At 40.3% G+C, this 14,958-nt stretch overlaps 2 protein-coding genes across 6 annotated transcripts; one reads left to right on the plus strand and one right to left on the minus strand.

Annotated features, from left to right (window-relative positions):
* Nucleotides 1–5,834: 5,834 nt before the first annotated feature.
* On the plus strand, nt 5,835–7,578 carry LOC123882986 (F-box/FBD/LRR-repeat protein At4g00160-like). The gene is made up of 3 exons (XM_045931659.1): nt 5,835–6,658; nt 6,808–6,960; nt 7,190–7,578. The coding sequence occupies exons 1-3, from the start codon at nt 5,969–5,971 to the stop codon at nt 7,466–7,468; spliced, it is 1,122 nt and encodes a 373-aa protein (XP_045787615.1). The 5' UTR covers nt 5,835–5,968; the 3' UTR covers nt 7,469–7,578.
* A 1,158-nt stretch (nt 7,579–8,736) lies between these two features.
* On the minus strand, nt 8,737–14,716 carry LOC123882985 (inactive protein kinase SELMODRAFT_444075-like). 5 transcript variants are annotated; one of them, XM_045931658.1, is made up of 12 exons: nt 14,388–14,716; nt 13,890–13,962; nt 13,553–13,660; nt 13,019–13,329; nt 12,749–12,900; nt 12,560–12,654; nt 11,299–12,341; nt 11,036–11,196; nt 10,853–10,929; nt 10,376–10,523; nt 9,745–9,894; nt 8,737–9,266 (listed from the first exon to the last, which is right to left on the minus strand). In XM_045931658.1, exons 4-12 carry the CDS (start codon nt 13,203–13,205, stop codon nt 9,009–9,011), a joined length of 2,271 nt encoding a protein of 756 aa, XP_045787614.1. In that variant the 5' UTR covers nt 13,206–13,329; nt 13,553–13,660; nt 13,890–13,962; nt 14,388–14,716; the 3' UTR covers nt 8,737–9,008. The 5 variants fall into 5 exon arrangements, with proteins under 5 accessions (XP_045787614.1, XP_045787613.1, XP_045787612.1 ...); XM_045931657.1 differs by having other exon boundaries at nt 13,895–13,962; nt 14,388–14,705; XM_045931656.1 differs by having other exon boundaries at nt 13,418–13,660; nt 14,388–14,627.
* Nucleotides 14,717–14,958: the final 242 nt, after the last annotated feature.

Below are 14,958 nucleotides of genomic sequence, written 5' to 3' on the forward strand. Positions count from 1 at the left end.
TTCCGTCGAGGATGACGTATGCGCATGCTCGACGTCTTATTATTGCAGCTTCTTTCTGATTGTCGGGGAGGGTTCCGTTTGCGAGGAAGTTGTAGACGGGGGTCATCCAGCAATTTTTGTCGCCAATGACATTTATGTCGAGGACGTTGGTCGTCTTCTCGATGCTTGGTCGAGGGAGTATTTCTTGAATGACGGACTTGTTTCCGCCTTTCTTTTTTGTGCTCGCCAATTTGGACAGGATGTCTGCCCGTTTGTTGTGCTCGCGTGGAACGTGCTGCACTTCCACGGACTCGAACTTAGTGATTTTTTCCTTCACTAATGCTAAATACTCGGAGAGGTTATCATTTTTGGCTTGATATTCTCCTAATACTTGTGAGGCAACAAGTTGTGAATCTGTGAAGATTTTGATTTCTTTTGCCTCCATGTCCTCGGCCAACCGTAGTCCTGCTAGGAAGGCTTCGTACTCCGCCTGGTTGTTCGATGTCGGGAAGGATAGCGCTAGGGATACCTCGATGATGATCCCGTTCTTGTTTTCCAGGATAATTCCTGCTCCTGCTCCCGTGGCGCTCGATGCTCCGTCGACGAATATTGTCCATTTGTCTGCCTCGCTTGTCGCGGAGGATGGATTCGTCATTTCGGCCACAAAGTCTGCTAGGACTTGTGATTTTAGCGCTTTCCTGCTTTCGTAACGAATGTCGAATTCGGAAAGCTCGAGGGACCATTTGAGCATCCTGCCCGCCATATCTGGCCGACCAAGCAATGACTTAATTGGTTGGTCGGTTCGGACTACGATTGTGTGTGCTAGGAAGTAGTGACGTAGTCTTCTTGCTGCGTTTATCAAGGCAAGGGCCACCTTCTCGATTTGTGTATATCTGAGTTCGGGCCCTTGGAGAGCCTTGCTTGTAAAGTACACTGGTTTTTGTCCTTCCGTTGTTTCACGGACAAGGGCTGCGCTGACGGCTTCAGATGCGACGGAGAGGTAGATGTATAGCACTTCCTCGACATCTGGGCGCGAGAGGACTGGGGGCTCGGACAGGGCCTTCTTTAGATGTTGGAGGGCCTGCTCGCACTCGTCCGTCCATTCGAACACAGCTTCTTTCCTTAGTAATTTGAAAAGCGGTAGTGCGTGTTGAGCAGATTTTGCTACAAAGCGGGACAATGAGGTTAGCATTCCATTCAGGGTTTGTATAGATATCTTGTTGCTCGGAGTTGGGAGCTCTGTAAAGGCGCGACATTTGTCGGGGTTGGCTTCGATTCCTCGTTCTGTTAGGTAGAATCCGAGGAACTTTCCTGCCCGTACCCCGAAGGTGCATTTTTCTGGGTTGAATCGCATGTTGTGTTTTCTGGCCTGCTCGAAGACCTTACGTAAGTGGGCGGTATGGTCGATTTCCTCATGGGATTTTACGATCATGTCGTCCATGTAGACTTCGAGCATGTCGCCTATTTCTCCCCGGAATACTTTGTTCATCATCCGCTGGTATGTAGCACCAGTGTTTTTTAGAACGAAGGGCATTACGTTGTAGTAATAGTTGCCCGATTCGGTCATGAAAGCTGTTTTTCCCCTGTCGGCCACAGCCATTGGGATTTGGTTGTATCCTGAATATGCATCCATAAAAGACAATAATTTAAAGCCAGAAGAATTATCGACTAGCTTATCAATGCAAGGTAAAGGATAAGAATCTTTAGGGCAAGCCCTATTGAGATCGGTATAGTCCACACACATTCACCATTTTCCATTAGATTTTTTCACAAGTACAACGTTGGACAACCAGGTAGTGTATCTGGCTTCCGAAATAAAATTTGCCTCTAGGAGGTCTTTTACAGCTTTTTCAGCAGCCTCCGCTTTTTCGGGAGACTGCCTACGCCTACGTTGCACTACGGCACTAGCAAGTGGGTCGACAGTAAGTTGATGACAAGCGATGTTTGGATCCAGCCCGGGCATGTCGGCAGCGTGCCATGCGAACAGATCAGCATTCTCTCTAAGGCAGGCTTTCAGCTGCTTCCTCGCCAGCTCGGGGAGCCCTGTCCCAATCTTTACTCCTTTTTCTGGATCCTCGCCAAACTGGACTATCTCAAAGTCTCCATCTGGAATGGGGCGATAATGCTCTTTGCTCGCCTCGTCGTCTTCCTTCTCCTCCTTCTTCAGCTTTTTCTCCTCCTTGTGTTCTTTCTTGGAGGTGCGGCTGTCAAGATCAACAGAGCTCACATTTGGTCCGGGCAGGTTTGATGGTGCTTCCGGGGACGTCTCTGGTGGTGTTTCCGAGGAAGGCTTTGGTTTCTTTGGTTCAGGCGCTTTGCCAATGAAGTTGTTGCCTTTGGATGCTGCGTCAAAGCACCTCCTCGCGGCTTCAATGTCCCCGTGTAACGTAGCAACCTGCCCCTTATGAGTGTAATACTTCATCTTCAGGTGGGCGGTGGAGGGGACAGCGATCAGGTCTGCTATGGCCGTCCTGCCGATGATGCACTGGTAGAGGCAGGGGCAGTCTACGACCAGAAATTTGACCCTGATCGACTTGGCAGTTTCCTCGGAGCCGAATGTGACTATGAGGTCGACATAGCCCCAAGGCCTAGTGGTTGCCCCGTTGAATCCTGTGAGATCTGAGCCCAAGTACGGGGTGAGGTGTGTCTCGTCCAGCTGTAGGGTCCTGAACAAACTGGCGTACATGATATCGCAGGAGCTCCCCGGATCGATGAGGACCCGACGAACGTCCATGTTGGCCATGTCTGCCCGGACGAGGAGGGGAATTTGGAAATTGGCTGTTCCACCGGGCAGCTCTTCTCGATAGAAGGCTAAAGGCATTGATCGCCCCTTTGCTTTGTCCAGCGTTGCGTTCATGTTCGAGGACGTGTTGATGAGATCCTCGAATTTTCTTTTTATTGATCCGACGGTGTGCTTGTCCATATGACCGCCGGATATGACGAATGAGTCTGTGAAATAGTCCCACGTGCTAAGCGTAGGACCAGTATAGGTGTCCCCAAAACCGCTGGGGATAGCAAAGTCTTCTGGCCGGGATACGCTCATGGCTATCTGTTTGGCGTTGTTCTGCCCGGCTGGTTGTGGAGGTATCTCCTCGATCGCGCGTGTCTCCGCGGCCTCTGGTCGAGGGTCACTGTTTCTTTTGACGAACTCCCTCAAGTGTCCGCTCCTTATCATGATTTCAATAGCATCCTTCAGCTGGATGCAGTCGTCGGTCCTGTGACCATAGCTCTTGTGGTATCTGCAATACCTATTCTTGTCTTGGCCAGGCTTCAGAGGGGTTGGCTTTGGTTGCTTCACACCTGCTCTGTCGAACTCGGAGATGTGAACTGCAGCAAATATTTCTCCCCGAGATTTGATAAGGGGGGTGTAGGTGCTGAATGCGCTTGGGGGGCCACGGGACTCTCGTCTTTCGCCCCTTCTTCTGTCTCTCCCCCTTTCGCCACCCCTGTCGCTGTGGCCTCTGTCGTTTCCTCTGTCGCCGCCCCTATCATCGTTCCTATGGGAGGACTCGCGGGCAGGGTGGCTGCTTCCAGGTCGGGCAAGGCGGGCGACATCAGCTGCCTGGACTTCCTCGTACTCAATGTATTTTTGAGCTTTTAGGAGGAGGTCGTCCCAGGTGGGTGGTTTTTCTATGCCCACAGCCTTGGCGAAATCGCTGCCCGGGCGAAGGCCCCTCTGCAGCAAATACTTCTTCATATCGTCGGTTGTTTCGACCTGCACAACCTCCTTATTGAACCTCTCGACGAAATTGCGGAGAGTTTCTTCCTCAGCTTGGTATATGGCCTCCACGGCGTGCACAGTTTTTGGGTGCTTGCGGGAAGCAGTGAAGTGTCTACAGAACTGGTCTGTAAGGTCCTTCCACGAGTGGATAGATTGAGGGGGCAGGCTTTGGTACCATGCCATCGCTCCTTTCCTCAGCGTGGTCGGAAAAAGTCTGCACCTGATGGCACCGCTAATATTCCTGAAATCCAGGTTAGCGTTGACATTAGCTATGTGATCGTCGGGGTCGGTCAAACCATCGTACGCGGGGAGCGTAGGAGGTCTCTCGAAGCCCTTTGGAACACGCTTCCTCAGAATGTCTACGGACAGGGGGCATCGGGGATCACCCTCGTCACTCCCATTGGGAGAATGGTCCTCGGACGACCTGGGAGAATAATCGCCGGGCATGGGCGTTGGACTGCGAGATTTGCGAGGACGGTAGCTGCCCGACGCGCCATGCTTGGCCATCAGCGCCAACCCTTGAGGTGAGTGGCGGCGCGGGGCTTCGTGCTTCCCTTTCTTGCCCGGAGGGGACCTTCCCTCGCGATGAGGAGGAGTACGATCTTTCTTCCGAGGAGTAACTTCGACCCTCTCTAGGTCGGGGCGTCGATGTTTGACGGCCGCCGGACGGGGAGGGGAAGGAGTAGCCTGGTGTCTCCGCGGGGGAGAGTTGGTCTTTCTACGGCGCCGGCTCCTTTCCAGCGCGGTGATTCTTTCACTTTGTTCGTCTAACCGACGACCTTGAGCCTGCATGGCCTCCGTTGTTTGTTTCAGAGCGGCGATCAAGGCCGTGATCTCGGAATTGGCCAAGATTGCGGGTTGTCCAGCGTTGTTTGCCGGAGTTTCTTGTTTCAATTGCGGGCGTTTGCCCATCTGACGATCGGTTAGGATCTCGACGTCTTCTTCATCGGAAGAGAGTGAGGTTTCCCGTCCGTCGCGAGAGTCGGTTTCTGGACCGCGTGGTACGGTGGTATCGTCACGCACCGGTGATAGGACGGTGTTATGCTGCGGCGGCGGAGAGGGTGGAACGTTGAGCACGTTGTCATCGCCGGTATCGGTGTTGAGTTGCTGTGATGAACTAGCCATGAAAGTTGTTGAGAGAATCGGTTTTGATCTTTGTTTCTTTAGGAAAGATTAAAGAAGGGGAGGAACTCAGTCCCCACAGACGGCGCCACTGATCTAACCTGATGATCAGAAAGGTTGAGGCCGGTCCGTTGAGCAAGCTTCCACACCAAAGGGGGGGTTTGTACCTGCAGGTGCTCTGATGCCTAAGTCAGCAAAGAGGACAAGAGATACAAAGAAGAGAGAGAAAGAAAGTGTAGAATGGTTTAGAATACCTGGCTCTCCTGTCTAGGAGAGCTTATATAGTGCCCCCAGCGCTGGGCCAAAGGTTGGTCTATTGGGCCGGGATAACTGGCCCAATAGACTCAACTGCCAAGATAGTCCCTGTATCGTAGGGGAAGGCCGTTATTTCGCCTCTATCTTGGTGGAGCCGTTCCGCTATTCGCGGGTAAGGGATAGGCTCAATGACAGATGTGGTTGGACAAAGGAGCACGTGCTAAACGTGCTGCTTAGCTGTTAAGCTAAGGTGGAACGGATCAACATGCATGGATAGACGAGCACGTGTTTAACGTGCTGCTTACCCATTATGCCGAGCAGGGCACGTCATTGGCTGACGTGTCGGGGAAGTCTCCCCTTATTGGGCTGTGCCCCAGATGTCGGGCAGAAGTGATTGGGCCAGCTCCTGGCCCAGTCCAGAACACTAATATTATTTAATATAGAAAAATTAATAAATAATATTTATAAACCAATCAAAATCATCCACATCAACAAATTTATCGGTACATATCTATATAATTTGTGAATAAAAAAATCACCGTGGTACAATGTTTTGGAAGAGTTCCTGTTTTTTATGATAAAAAACTTATTTTATTTTTTCAGTCTTAAAAAAAAAACTTATTTTATTTTTTCAGATCTAATCAACTTATTTTTTTATTTTTTATTTTTTACGGAATCTAATCAACTTATTCTTTTTCTTTTTTTTTTTTTGACGGAAATCTTCCCCTTAATTAAATATAGGTTATTATAGTTTTATAAGAATCCTCCTTCCCTAAAAAATATAACAACCTATTTGCATAGATTAGAGCATAGCACTATTGCCGTATCTTCTCATTCAATGTGTATTTGAACCCTATACTAATTGCATTTGAACCCTAAATATCAACTCCAATGGCGCCTGATCGAATTAGCAACTTGCCGGATTCAATTCTCTGTCACATTCTCTCTTTTATTCCAACCAAACAGGCCGCTGCCACTAGCATCCTCTCAACAAGTTGGAAGTCAATATGGCTTTCGGCCCTAACTCTCGACTTTGAGGACAAAACCTTCAATGACTTCATCTCCTTCCGAAATGCTGTCTACAGATCATTTGCCTGGCGAAAAACCACATTGCCAATCCTTTCGTTTCGCATCAAATGTAGCAACAAAAACTCTCCTAACTGTCCAAACCTTATCAGTAAATTTGTTTACATTGCAATGCAACGAAATATTGAGAACCTAAAAATCAATGTTGCCACTGAATTTTCCCCTTGTATTCTTACTTGTAAGACACTCAAGGTTCTTAAGTTGAAAAGGCTAAAAATAGTGGAAGATTTTTCTCATCAATTGGATCTTCCTCTTCTCAAAACTCTCCATTTGAGCAAAGTCTATTTCAAACATCATGAATATCTTGTGAAATTTCTATCATGTTGCCCTATTCTTGAAGATTTGCAACTAAAATATTTAACTGTACCGGATTATGATGTTGCAAAGGAAAAGTTTAAGACCTTGCCTAATTTGATCAAAGCAAGGGTTTCTTATTATCATGATAGTATTTCATTTACATTGGTTTGTAATGTGAAGAGTCTACATATAGAATTTGTATGAATATATCATATTGTTAAATAAATTGTGGTTTTATATATTATAAAGTTAAATATGTTTTTCTTCCTTATAAAACATATTTAACTTTTCATTCTATTCTATACATGCATGCATGCCTAATAATGTGTCTTGTGTAATTCATGCAGTGCAAATGGAAATGTTGTACCAAGCTCCCCATGTTTCATAATCTGACTGACATGGAGCTAAAATTTTCCTATGCATCTTGGACTAATAGTTGGTGGAATTGGTTGCTAGAAATGCTTGAATGTTGCCCGAAACTTCAACATTTTACCATTGAGGTTTTGTTTGTTTGATTCTTTTCCTTTTTTTTAAGTATACTCCATGTTTTTTTTTCCTTCTTTTTAATAATAAATATAGGTAGAGGACAGAGAATGATAGGGATACCAACAAAGTTGGGATCGATATCTATCCCTACCTCGATGTCCAGATGCTTTTGAATTGTGAAAAGAAAAGAAATTTTTTTTTTTTATTTTCTGATAAACCAAAACCTATGTGAATTGTTGATAGGATAATGTAAACGAGTTGGGCAACCAAAGTTGGAAGGATCCACCAAAAGTTCCGAAATGTGTCTCATCGGAGCTTAGAACATGTTGCATTGGAGGTTACAACGGCAAAGAATTTGAGCTTCAATTTGCAAAATATATTATGCAGAATTCAAAAGTACTACACACCATGACAGTTAAGTGCACTAGCTCCGTAGATATGAATGACATGCGCCAAATTTTTATGAAATCATTTTCGCCCGCAAGGGACTCTTCGAAATGTAAACTACTATTTGTTCAATGATGGCAATACCTTTTATATTTGATTCTACATATGCACTAGTGGTAGATTTGATGGTTAGAAATACACTAACTTTGTTTCATTTTGTCCTCTATCCTATAAAGATTTTGAAATATATATTGTTAATTAATCGATTCAAGATCTTCTTCACTGTTATGCCTTTGTTATTTGCTCATTGATGATTGTATTTTATTCGAGATTTTGAGTTATATCGATGTTCTTATGCAAACAAACATTTGTGCAAATGGGGCAACAAAGAAAATAACTGGTTCCAATGACGGAACTATAGCATTGTTGCATAGCAGAATTTGAACAAATCGTTATTTTTCATGATCCACGGATGTCAAACTGCTATAAATTAGATGCTAATGTAAACAAAAATGAAACTAACATAACATACTGGAGGAATCACAACCATAGGTTCTGCAAAGATTTTTGTTGATATTGATTCATCTGTAATGAGTAAAAGATATACATGTATGGACAAGAAATAGACCAAGTTGTCCTTAGGATAAAGTGTGGTGTTACTTTGGTTTATATTATAACTTGCTAAAACAACAGAAAAACAAGACACATGGACATGTTTCTTAATTGGATTACTATTATGTCTGAACATTCAAGCCCTGTCATCATCATCCAACCAACAAAATGTTTTTTTGTGCAAGACCAATAAAGTCTAATTTACATGCTACAAAAATCAATAATGAAAAATATGACATTGTCAACATCATCCAACTTTGGTGTTTGAAGTTTGATGTTAAAAGCTTCAGAAGTTGAAAATTCAAAATGAGAAAGAAAAAAAATGACATCTCTGATTTTACACTACATTAATGTTTAAAGGTACCTGTGGTTATGTGTTATCATTGTCATTGTTTGCTAGTTCAGAAGAAAAACATCATCACAAGTTTGTTTGCTTCTTATCACATGCAAGTCCATGCACATACAGCAATTTGAGAGAGAATTGGACCACCTTACCAGAAGCTGTTGCAATTTCATCCATTTGTAGACGAGTAAACAGTTATCTTGATCCCTGAATGTGTTTAGTGTTGTCATTAGTCTTCGAATGCATCAAAAACTACCAAAATATCATTGAATGTATCTTTCTTTAGTGAGTTTGATGTCACTGTGTCTTTCGTTAGTCAGTTTGATCATCAAATGTGTTTTTCGTTAGTTGGTTTAGTTAATGAAATTACTAACAAGACACACTCAGCAATGTTTTTGTAATTACAATACATATAAATACAAGAACTATAATGAAACTGTTTTGCACATTTAGGGACTAAAACGATGATTTACTCGGTTGTAGAGCATAGAAGTCTCTCAAGTGTAATCAAGTTGATTGAACACACTAGTTTACATGATTTCCCTAAAAAAATTTCAAAAGCTTCTATATATACTTATAAAACTTTCACTCATCTATACAGATACAAAATCAGATTCTAATATGCAGAAAGATAGAAATAAAGACAACAAAAATAGGATAGAAACAACAAAACCATATTTAGCATAACAATAATTCAATTTTCATGATAAAACACTTGCTTCAAATATCATCTTCACATGATGCTCTTCTTGGCTTGTCCCTACTCCTGTCCCAATAAGAAGCAGGCTTGTACTTGTCAATAGATAGCTTTCCACTGAATGATGACTCCAATGAATCTTCTAAGAGGGGACCACTGTATTGGTGCTGCCTCTGCAGTGGCTCAGACCAAATGCGACCGCTCCTGTTTCCAACATCATACCCTGGAGTCGAATTGTAATTTGTGTCCACCACCATGTCACCCTCTAGAATTCGGAGAACCTTCAATGAACAACCATAAGCATACCAAACCAGTTAGACAAGGATACACAAAAATTATGCCAAGTCTCCTAACAACTAAGCCTTTAGCATTCACAATTAACACATTAATATATCATAAATTTAATTACTATACACTGACAGTGTCAAAAAAAATTATATAGACATCTAATCATATTTCATTGTTGTGTCGTGTGACTTGTGTCATAATGTTATTTTCTAAAATACATGCACATATATTCTACATTTTGTGTTATGATTGCATGTCTGAAAAAATAATTACACTGTCAGCACGTAATAGTTAAATTCTTATACTATTTGAATTATCAGTTCTAAGAAAGTTACAAAATTGAAAATGGTCCAATTTCTAATTCTTCTGAACAAAATATGACATGCATTTAACCTTTTCCGATTTCAACTGTTGAATCTTTAAAGTAAACAAAGTTGCAATAGAAAGTGATGTCTTGATGACTTTGTTTACCTGTGACATGCGTGGTCTAGAATGAGGATCTCTCCTTATGCATAATGAAGCAGCATGCAGCATGCAATAGACTTCATGTTCTAAATAGTGACCTCCCAACCTCGGGTCAATCAGTTCGTCAATGGCGTATTCTTCTAACAGTGGCCGTGCCTGTTAAATATCCAAATATTTACACAATTAGGATCTGTTTGAATAGACATATTTGAACTTCTCTACTGTCATAAGCACTTGTGAGACTGTTTGGAAGAGTTTATGTAAACAACTTATGACATGTCCATAAGCTCTCCAGGATAGCTTACGAAAACAGCTTATAACTTATATGAAAACAATTTGACTTTAGTTTATCTTTTGTTATAGATGTTGCTTATACATAAACACTTATATGATAACTGCTTCTGCTATAAGCTTTTAATTAAGTTTTTTTTATCCAAACAGGGCCTTAGTCAAGGCTCGGCATGAATGAACATTGATTGAACAAAACAAAACAAACAAAATTCAACCACTTTATTTTCAATTGTAGTGTCATGTTACTTTGATTCTTGAAATAGTAACAACACAAGACAATTAATTAAATATTCATAATAAGTTACTATATAATATCATTATATCATACTCTTAAGTCTTAACTTACCCATTCAGCAAGGCACTGTTGTCCCTTGGGCCTAGTGAGATCAACAGCTTTTCTACCAGTAACAAGCTCCACCAGTACCACCCCAAAGGAATAAACATCAGCTTTTTCAGTGATTTGGCCACTTTGAGCATATTCAGGAGCCAAATACCTACACATACATACAATAGCTTAGTTTCAATCTAAGAAGCTTGAATACAACATGACACATACATGTTATAAACTTATAATAGTACATTATATAGAACATGTCATAGTTATAATACTAGTACATAATACTAGTATAACATTAATAAAATAAAAAAATAAAAAACACAAATCACATATCAAAAGAAAAAACTATACGACAACTTAAAATGAGTGAATATAGACATAATAAAATCTGCTAATATTGAAGTGTCCGTGCATTCTTGTTTGTAATTTCATATCGCACACACAAGTTTGACAATGAAACAGAATAAAGATCGATATAAAATGTACCCAAATGTTCCAATTACTCTAGTATCCACACCCATGTCTCCATCAGGCTGCCACCTTGCCAGTCCAAAATCACCAACCTTGCATATTTTAGCACAATTCCATACAGTTAGAAAATGAAGCACACATTTGATGCACCTCAACACACACTTTAGATTATAAAAGAAGGCAAAGGAACTACCCTACCAGAGGTTCAAAATCATGAGTTATGAGAATGTTGTTTGGCCTCATGTCACGGTGGATGATACAACCAACTCTGCACTCTTCATGAAGATACCTTAATCCACGAGCAGCTCCAACAGCAATTTTCTGTCGTGCGGACCATTCTAATGGATCCCTCTGTCGCCCTGAAATGTATCAAAGTATTCGATCAACATACAATCGAGTAAAATTTAAAAATATATAATTGTATCACTAGATAATTTAGTATTGGGAGCAAGAGAAATCACCATATAAATGTGAATCCAATGATCCGTTACATATGTACTCGTAAACCAGTAGCCTTCTCTTATCCTCTATACAGAATCCAATAAGCATAACAACATTTCGGTGCTGAGCACAACTCAAGACTTCTACCTCGGAGCAAAACTCAACATCACCTTGAGAACTAGCCAATTTATGTTGCTTGACAGCAATGACTTGTCCTTCTGGTAGAACCCCTCGATGAACTGATCCAAACCCTCCTTCTGCCAAGAAGTTAGCTTGTGAAAATCCACCAGTAGCGAGTTCCAACTCAGCATAGCTGAACCACCTTGGAGGTTTTCCAAATACAGGTGCCTTGTGTTGACATATTGAACACAATGGAGGTGGACCAAGTGGAGCATTTCCAGATAATGCTATTGCTTCTCTTAAATTACCACTAAAATCTGCGTCATTTCTATATGCTGCCGACATTTCAATTCCAGCTCCTCTATCAAGCCTAGAATATTTTTCCAGCAAAGCTTTGGTTGTAGTTGCTTGAGGCATACCATGATACGTTTCTGATTTTTCTTCATTGCGTTGAGATGATTGTTGATGTAAAAGCAATTCTGTGATCCACGGTTGGTATCTAAAGCTAGCCGAAGATGTGGAAAGACTTTCACTTTCTGTGTCTGAATTAGTATCACAAAGTTCTTGACTTTCCTTAATGGTTTCCTCTTTCTTTGACTCACTATTCATCTCTGATATAAAGAACGGTGAAGTTCCGGGATCAGAGCTTGAAGCTGATGAAGTACCAGCTTCAGTAGTAACAGTGAATGGTGTCCCTAGCTCAGGGCTGCTAGTTGGAGTAACATTCGGTCCTTTGATAGAATCTACTAGAGAATCAATCTTGTTTTTGGTATGATTTTCAAGTATATCGTCTTGCACAGAAGGTGAGGTACCTGCTTCTTCAACTTCCTTCTTTTGTGGTCCAATCAAGTTCAAGCGAAGCACTTTCGGTTGAGCACGCTTCATAACAACAATGTTACACTGCAGCTCTTCCATGCATTTCTTTTCCTCGGGTTTGAGATGTCTGCAAAGAAAGCAACACCAAATTCCAACAAATCACAAACTGAATTATAATCTATGATCAAGTTTCATAGTTGAAATCTATTAAGAATTGGAAGTAATTGAATATAACATATATCGGTGGCATGTCGGTTTCAGACACCACCGGCATGTTCCGTGCACCAGACACGCCTTCAATCTACATAGGTTGCAATAGTATAAAAAGATAAGAGAGACTATTACTTGTCTAATACAACCCAACTGGCTTGTCCTTTCTTGGCTTCTGCAGCAACTGATCCACATGGTGATCCGGAAACAATTTTAATTCTGACATTTATCTGTTGGGAAATGTTTTGCCATAACGATTAATAACTTCAACAATCAATTTGCATGAATCTTTTACACACCAAAACCCAATTTACTAGTACTAACCTTATTTGGATCATAGACATCATGAAGCTGAAGAATCATCTGAGAACAAGAATCAGTGATATCACTCTTCTGCTCTAAAATTGTTCCTGGTGGACACTTCTTCATACCACTGGCACAGTCACCAGCAAATCTAGGAAAACCCCATTTTCTACCTGCATAGTAGAAAAATTGTGAATTAGAGTTTCATTCGTATACACCGACAATGTAAAATAGTTTTGCACAGACAATATGTACCTAGAAAAGAAGCACAAAACTAAAAGAAGGAATCACCTGAAGTTTGCGAAGGAACAACCACTAGAAGTGTAATGCAATCACCAGGTTGAACAACATGAGTTAATGACCAAACAAGAGCAGTCTTTGGAATTTCCTTTGATGATGCCTTAACAGCAACAATAACCTTCATAGCACCATCACAACCTTTCTCTTGTTTCCCCCTCTTCTGCAGCTCTCGACTCATCGCCACGAATAATAATGCCACAAAAACTATCTTGCTCACAAACTCTAACTCTCAATTAAGTCTCAAAAACCATATAAGATAGATATATGCTCCACAAGAAGACTTTCAATACCCTTAGCCTACCCTACAAGTACAAATATCATTTATCAGTAACATACTTATAATTGCATAATAAAGTCTTATAACCAAATTCAAACATTATTTATCAGAACCTCTCTCAAGTTTAAAAAACTATCTCTAACGTTCACAGAATCTCGGTCCTTTTTTTTTATCACAAACATAAGACTATGATTCAAACAAGTACATTCCTAAAGTAGTATCAAATAAATCATTGAAGAATCAGATACCCTTTATGTGGCTCAGAAAGCAAGATGTTATAACACTTGTAGCAGACCCCTCTCAAGTTCAAAATGCACCTCACTCTTTTCACTTCACTATAGCTTTGCTTTTTGTGCCTTCAAGTTTCAAATCACAAAGCCAAGTCAAAACATATAACAGTTGAAAAGAAACATCTTCAAAAAAGGTAAAGTTTTGTATATGATTTGGATCCAACTAGTTTGGCTCTAGTACCAAAAAATAAAGACTTAAGAAAGAAAAATCCACCAAAGATTCCTATACATAAATAGTATTTTCATTTTGTGACCCTATGGTTTCTATTTCAACAGGAGAAAATTCAATCAACACCTCACATGGTAATGTATAGGTTAGGCCATTTATCTCTCTAGCTCTTTGAAACTTCATCATCAAATTTTCTATCCTGCACAGTTCCAAATCAAACTATATTACAAAAAATGCAAAAAATTAAAATAAAAAATGTATTAATATTGCAAAGTTAGGTAAATGCACATTGCACAATAATACATACAGTTCATGTGCAAACATATATGAATATCATATTAATGAAAATAATGATAATGAAATGATTCAATAATTTCTTGAAACTACTATTTTGTTGGTTTAGAAGGTCAAATACATCATTGGAGACTAAAAAACAAGAAAATAAAAAAAGGGATTGGATAGAATAAGTATAAGATCCAAAAAATCAAAACTTTAGTTTTCTTTATTATATTCAATTTTTTAGTATTATATTTGAAAACCCTTATGAGACAAATGAAAGTTGAAAGATAAAACAATAAGAAAGAATAAGAAAGAAACAAAGATATTATTTTAATTTTTGCTCACAATTATTGTGTTGAGATTCTTTATTTTGAAGGTAAAATCCGTTTGAGAAAGGTTTGAATGAAATGAAAATGAGAGGTTATAGGAAATGGAAGAAAGTTGAAGACTTTATGAAAAGATAAGACAACAATGAAAGAGGAAACAGTGTTTGTTGTTGGTTGAATGAGAAATGAGTTAAGACTTATGAATGCAAAATGGTTTGTTGGAAAGAACAAAGATTTGAGCTTTGTTTTGATGAGTGACCAATTGAGCTTTGAGATAGATAGATGAAGGCAGAGAGAAAACTCAAGTTACATTTTTTTTATTTCTCAAATTATTTGTAATTTTGGAATACCAATGTAATTTTTATTAATGGATAAAATAGTGTTTATTAGGTTTCATGAGCTTAACTCAGTTGACAAAGACATCATATTTTATATGCAGTATTAGGATTTGACTCTCGAACACTTCACTTATTCATCTTAAGGATGGAATTTCTAGCCATTAAAATTTCGTTCTTTTAACCTCTTATTAAATATGCTGCCTTAAAATTCCACATCAATGATAATGTGACATGTTTATCGATGGAGTAAAT

The sequence above is a fragment of the Trifolium pratense genome, linkage group LG5, assembly GCF_020283565.1.
Source record: "Trifolium pratense cultivar HEN17-A07 linkage group LG5, ARS_RC_1.1, whole genome shotgun sequence".
Taxonomy (NCBI): Eukaryota; Viridiplantae; Streptophyta; class Magnoliopsida; order Fabales; family Fabaceae; genus Trifolium; species Trifolium pratense.

Bases quoted from the DNA above. Each gene is read 5' to 3' on its own strand.
- LOC123882985 (XM_045931658.1), bottom strand. From the start codon at position 13,205: ATGAGTCGAGAGCTGCAGAAGAGGGGGAAACAAGAGAAAGGTTGTGAT. The intron at 10,524-10,852 runs GTACATTTTATA...ATGTATGTGTAG, and splicing joins AGAGTAATTGGAACATTTGG to GTATTTGGCTCCTGAATATG. The intron at 9,895-10,375 runs GTAAGTTAAGAC...GATATTTAACAG, and splicing joins AACAGTGCCTTGCTGAATGG to GCACGGCCACTGTTAGAAGA.
- LOC123882986 (XM_045931659.1), top strand. From the start codon at position 5,969: ATGGCGCCTGATCGAATTAGCAACTTGCCGGATTCAATTCTCTGTCAC. The intron at 6,659-6,807 runs GTATGAATATAT...TAATTCATGCAG, and splicing joins AGAGTCTACATATAGAATTT to TGCAAATGGAAATGTTGTAC. The intron at 6,961-7,189 runs GTTTTGTTTGTT...AATTGTTGATAG, and splicing joins TTCAACATTTTACCATTGAG to GATAATGTAAACGAGTTGGG.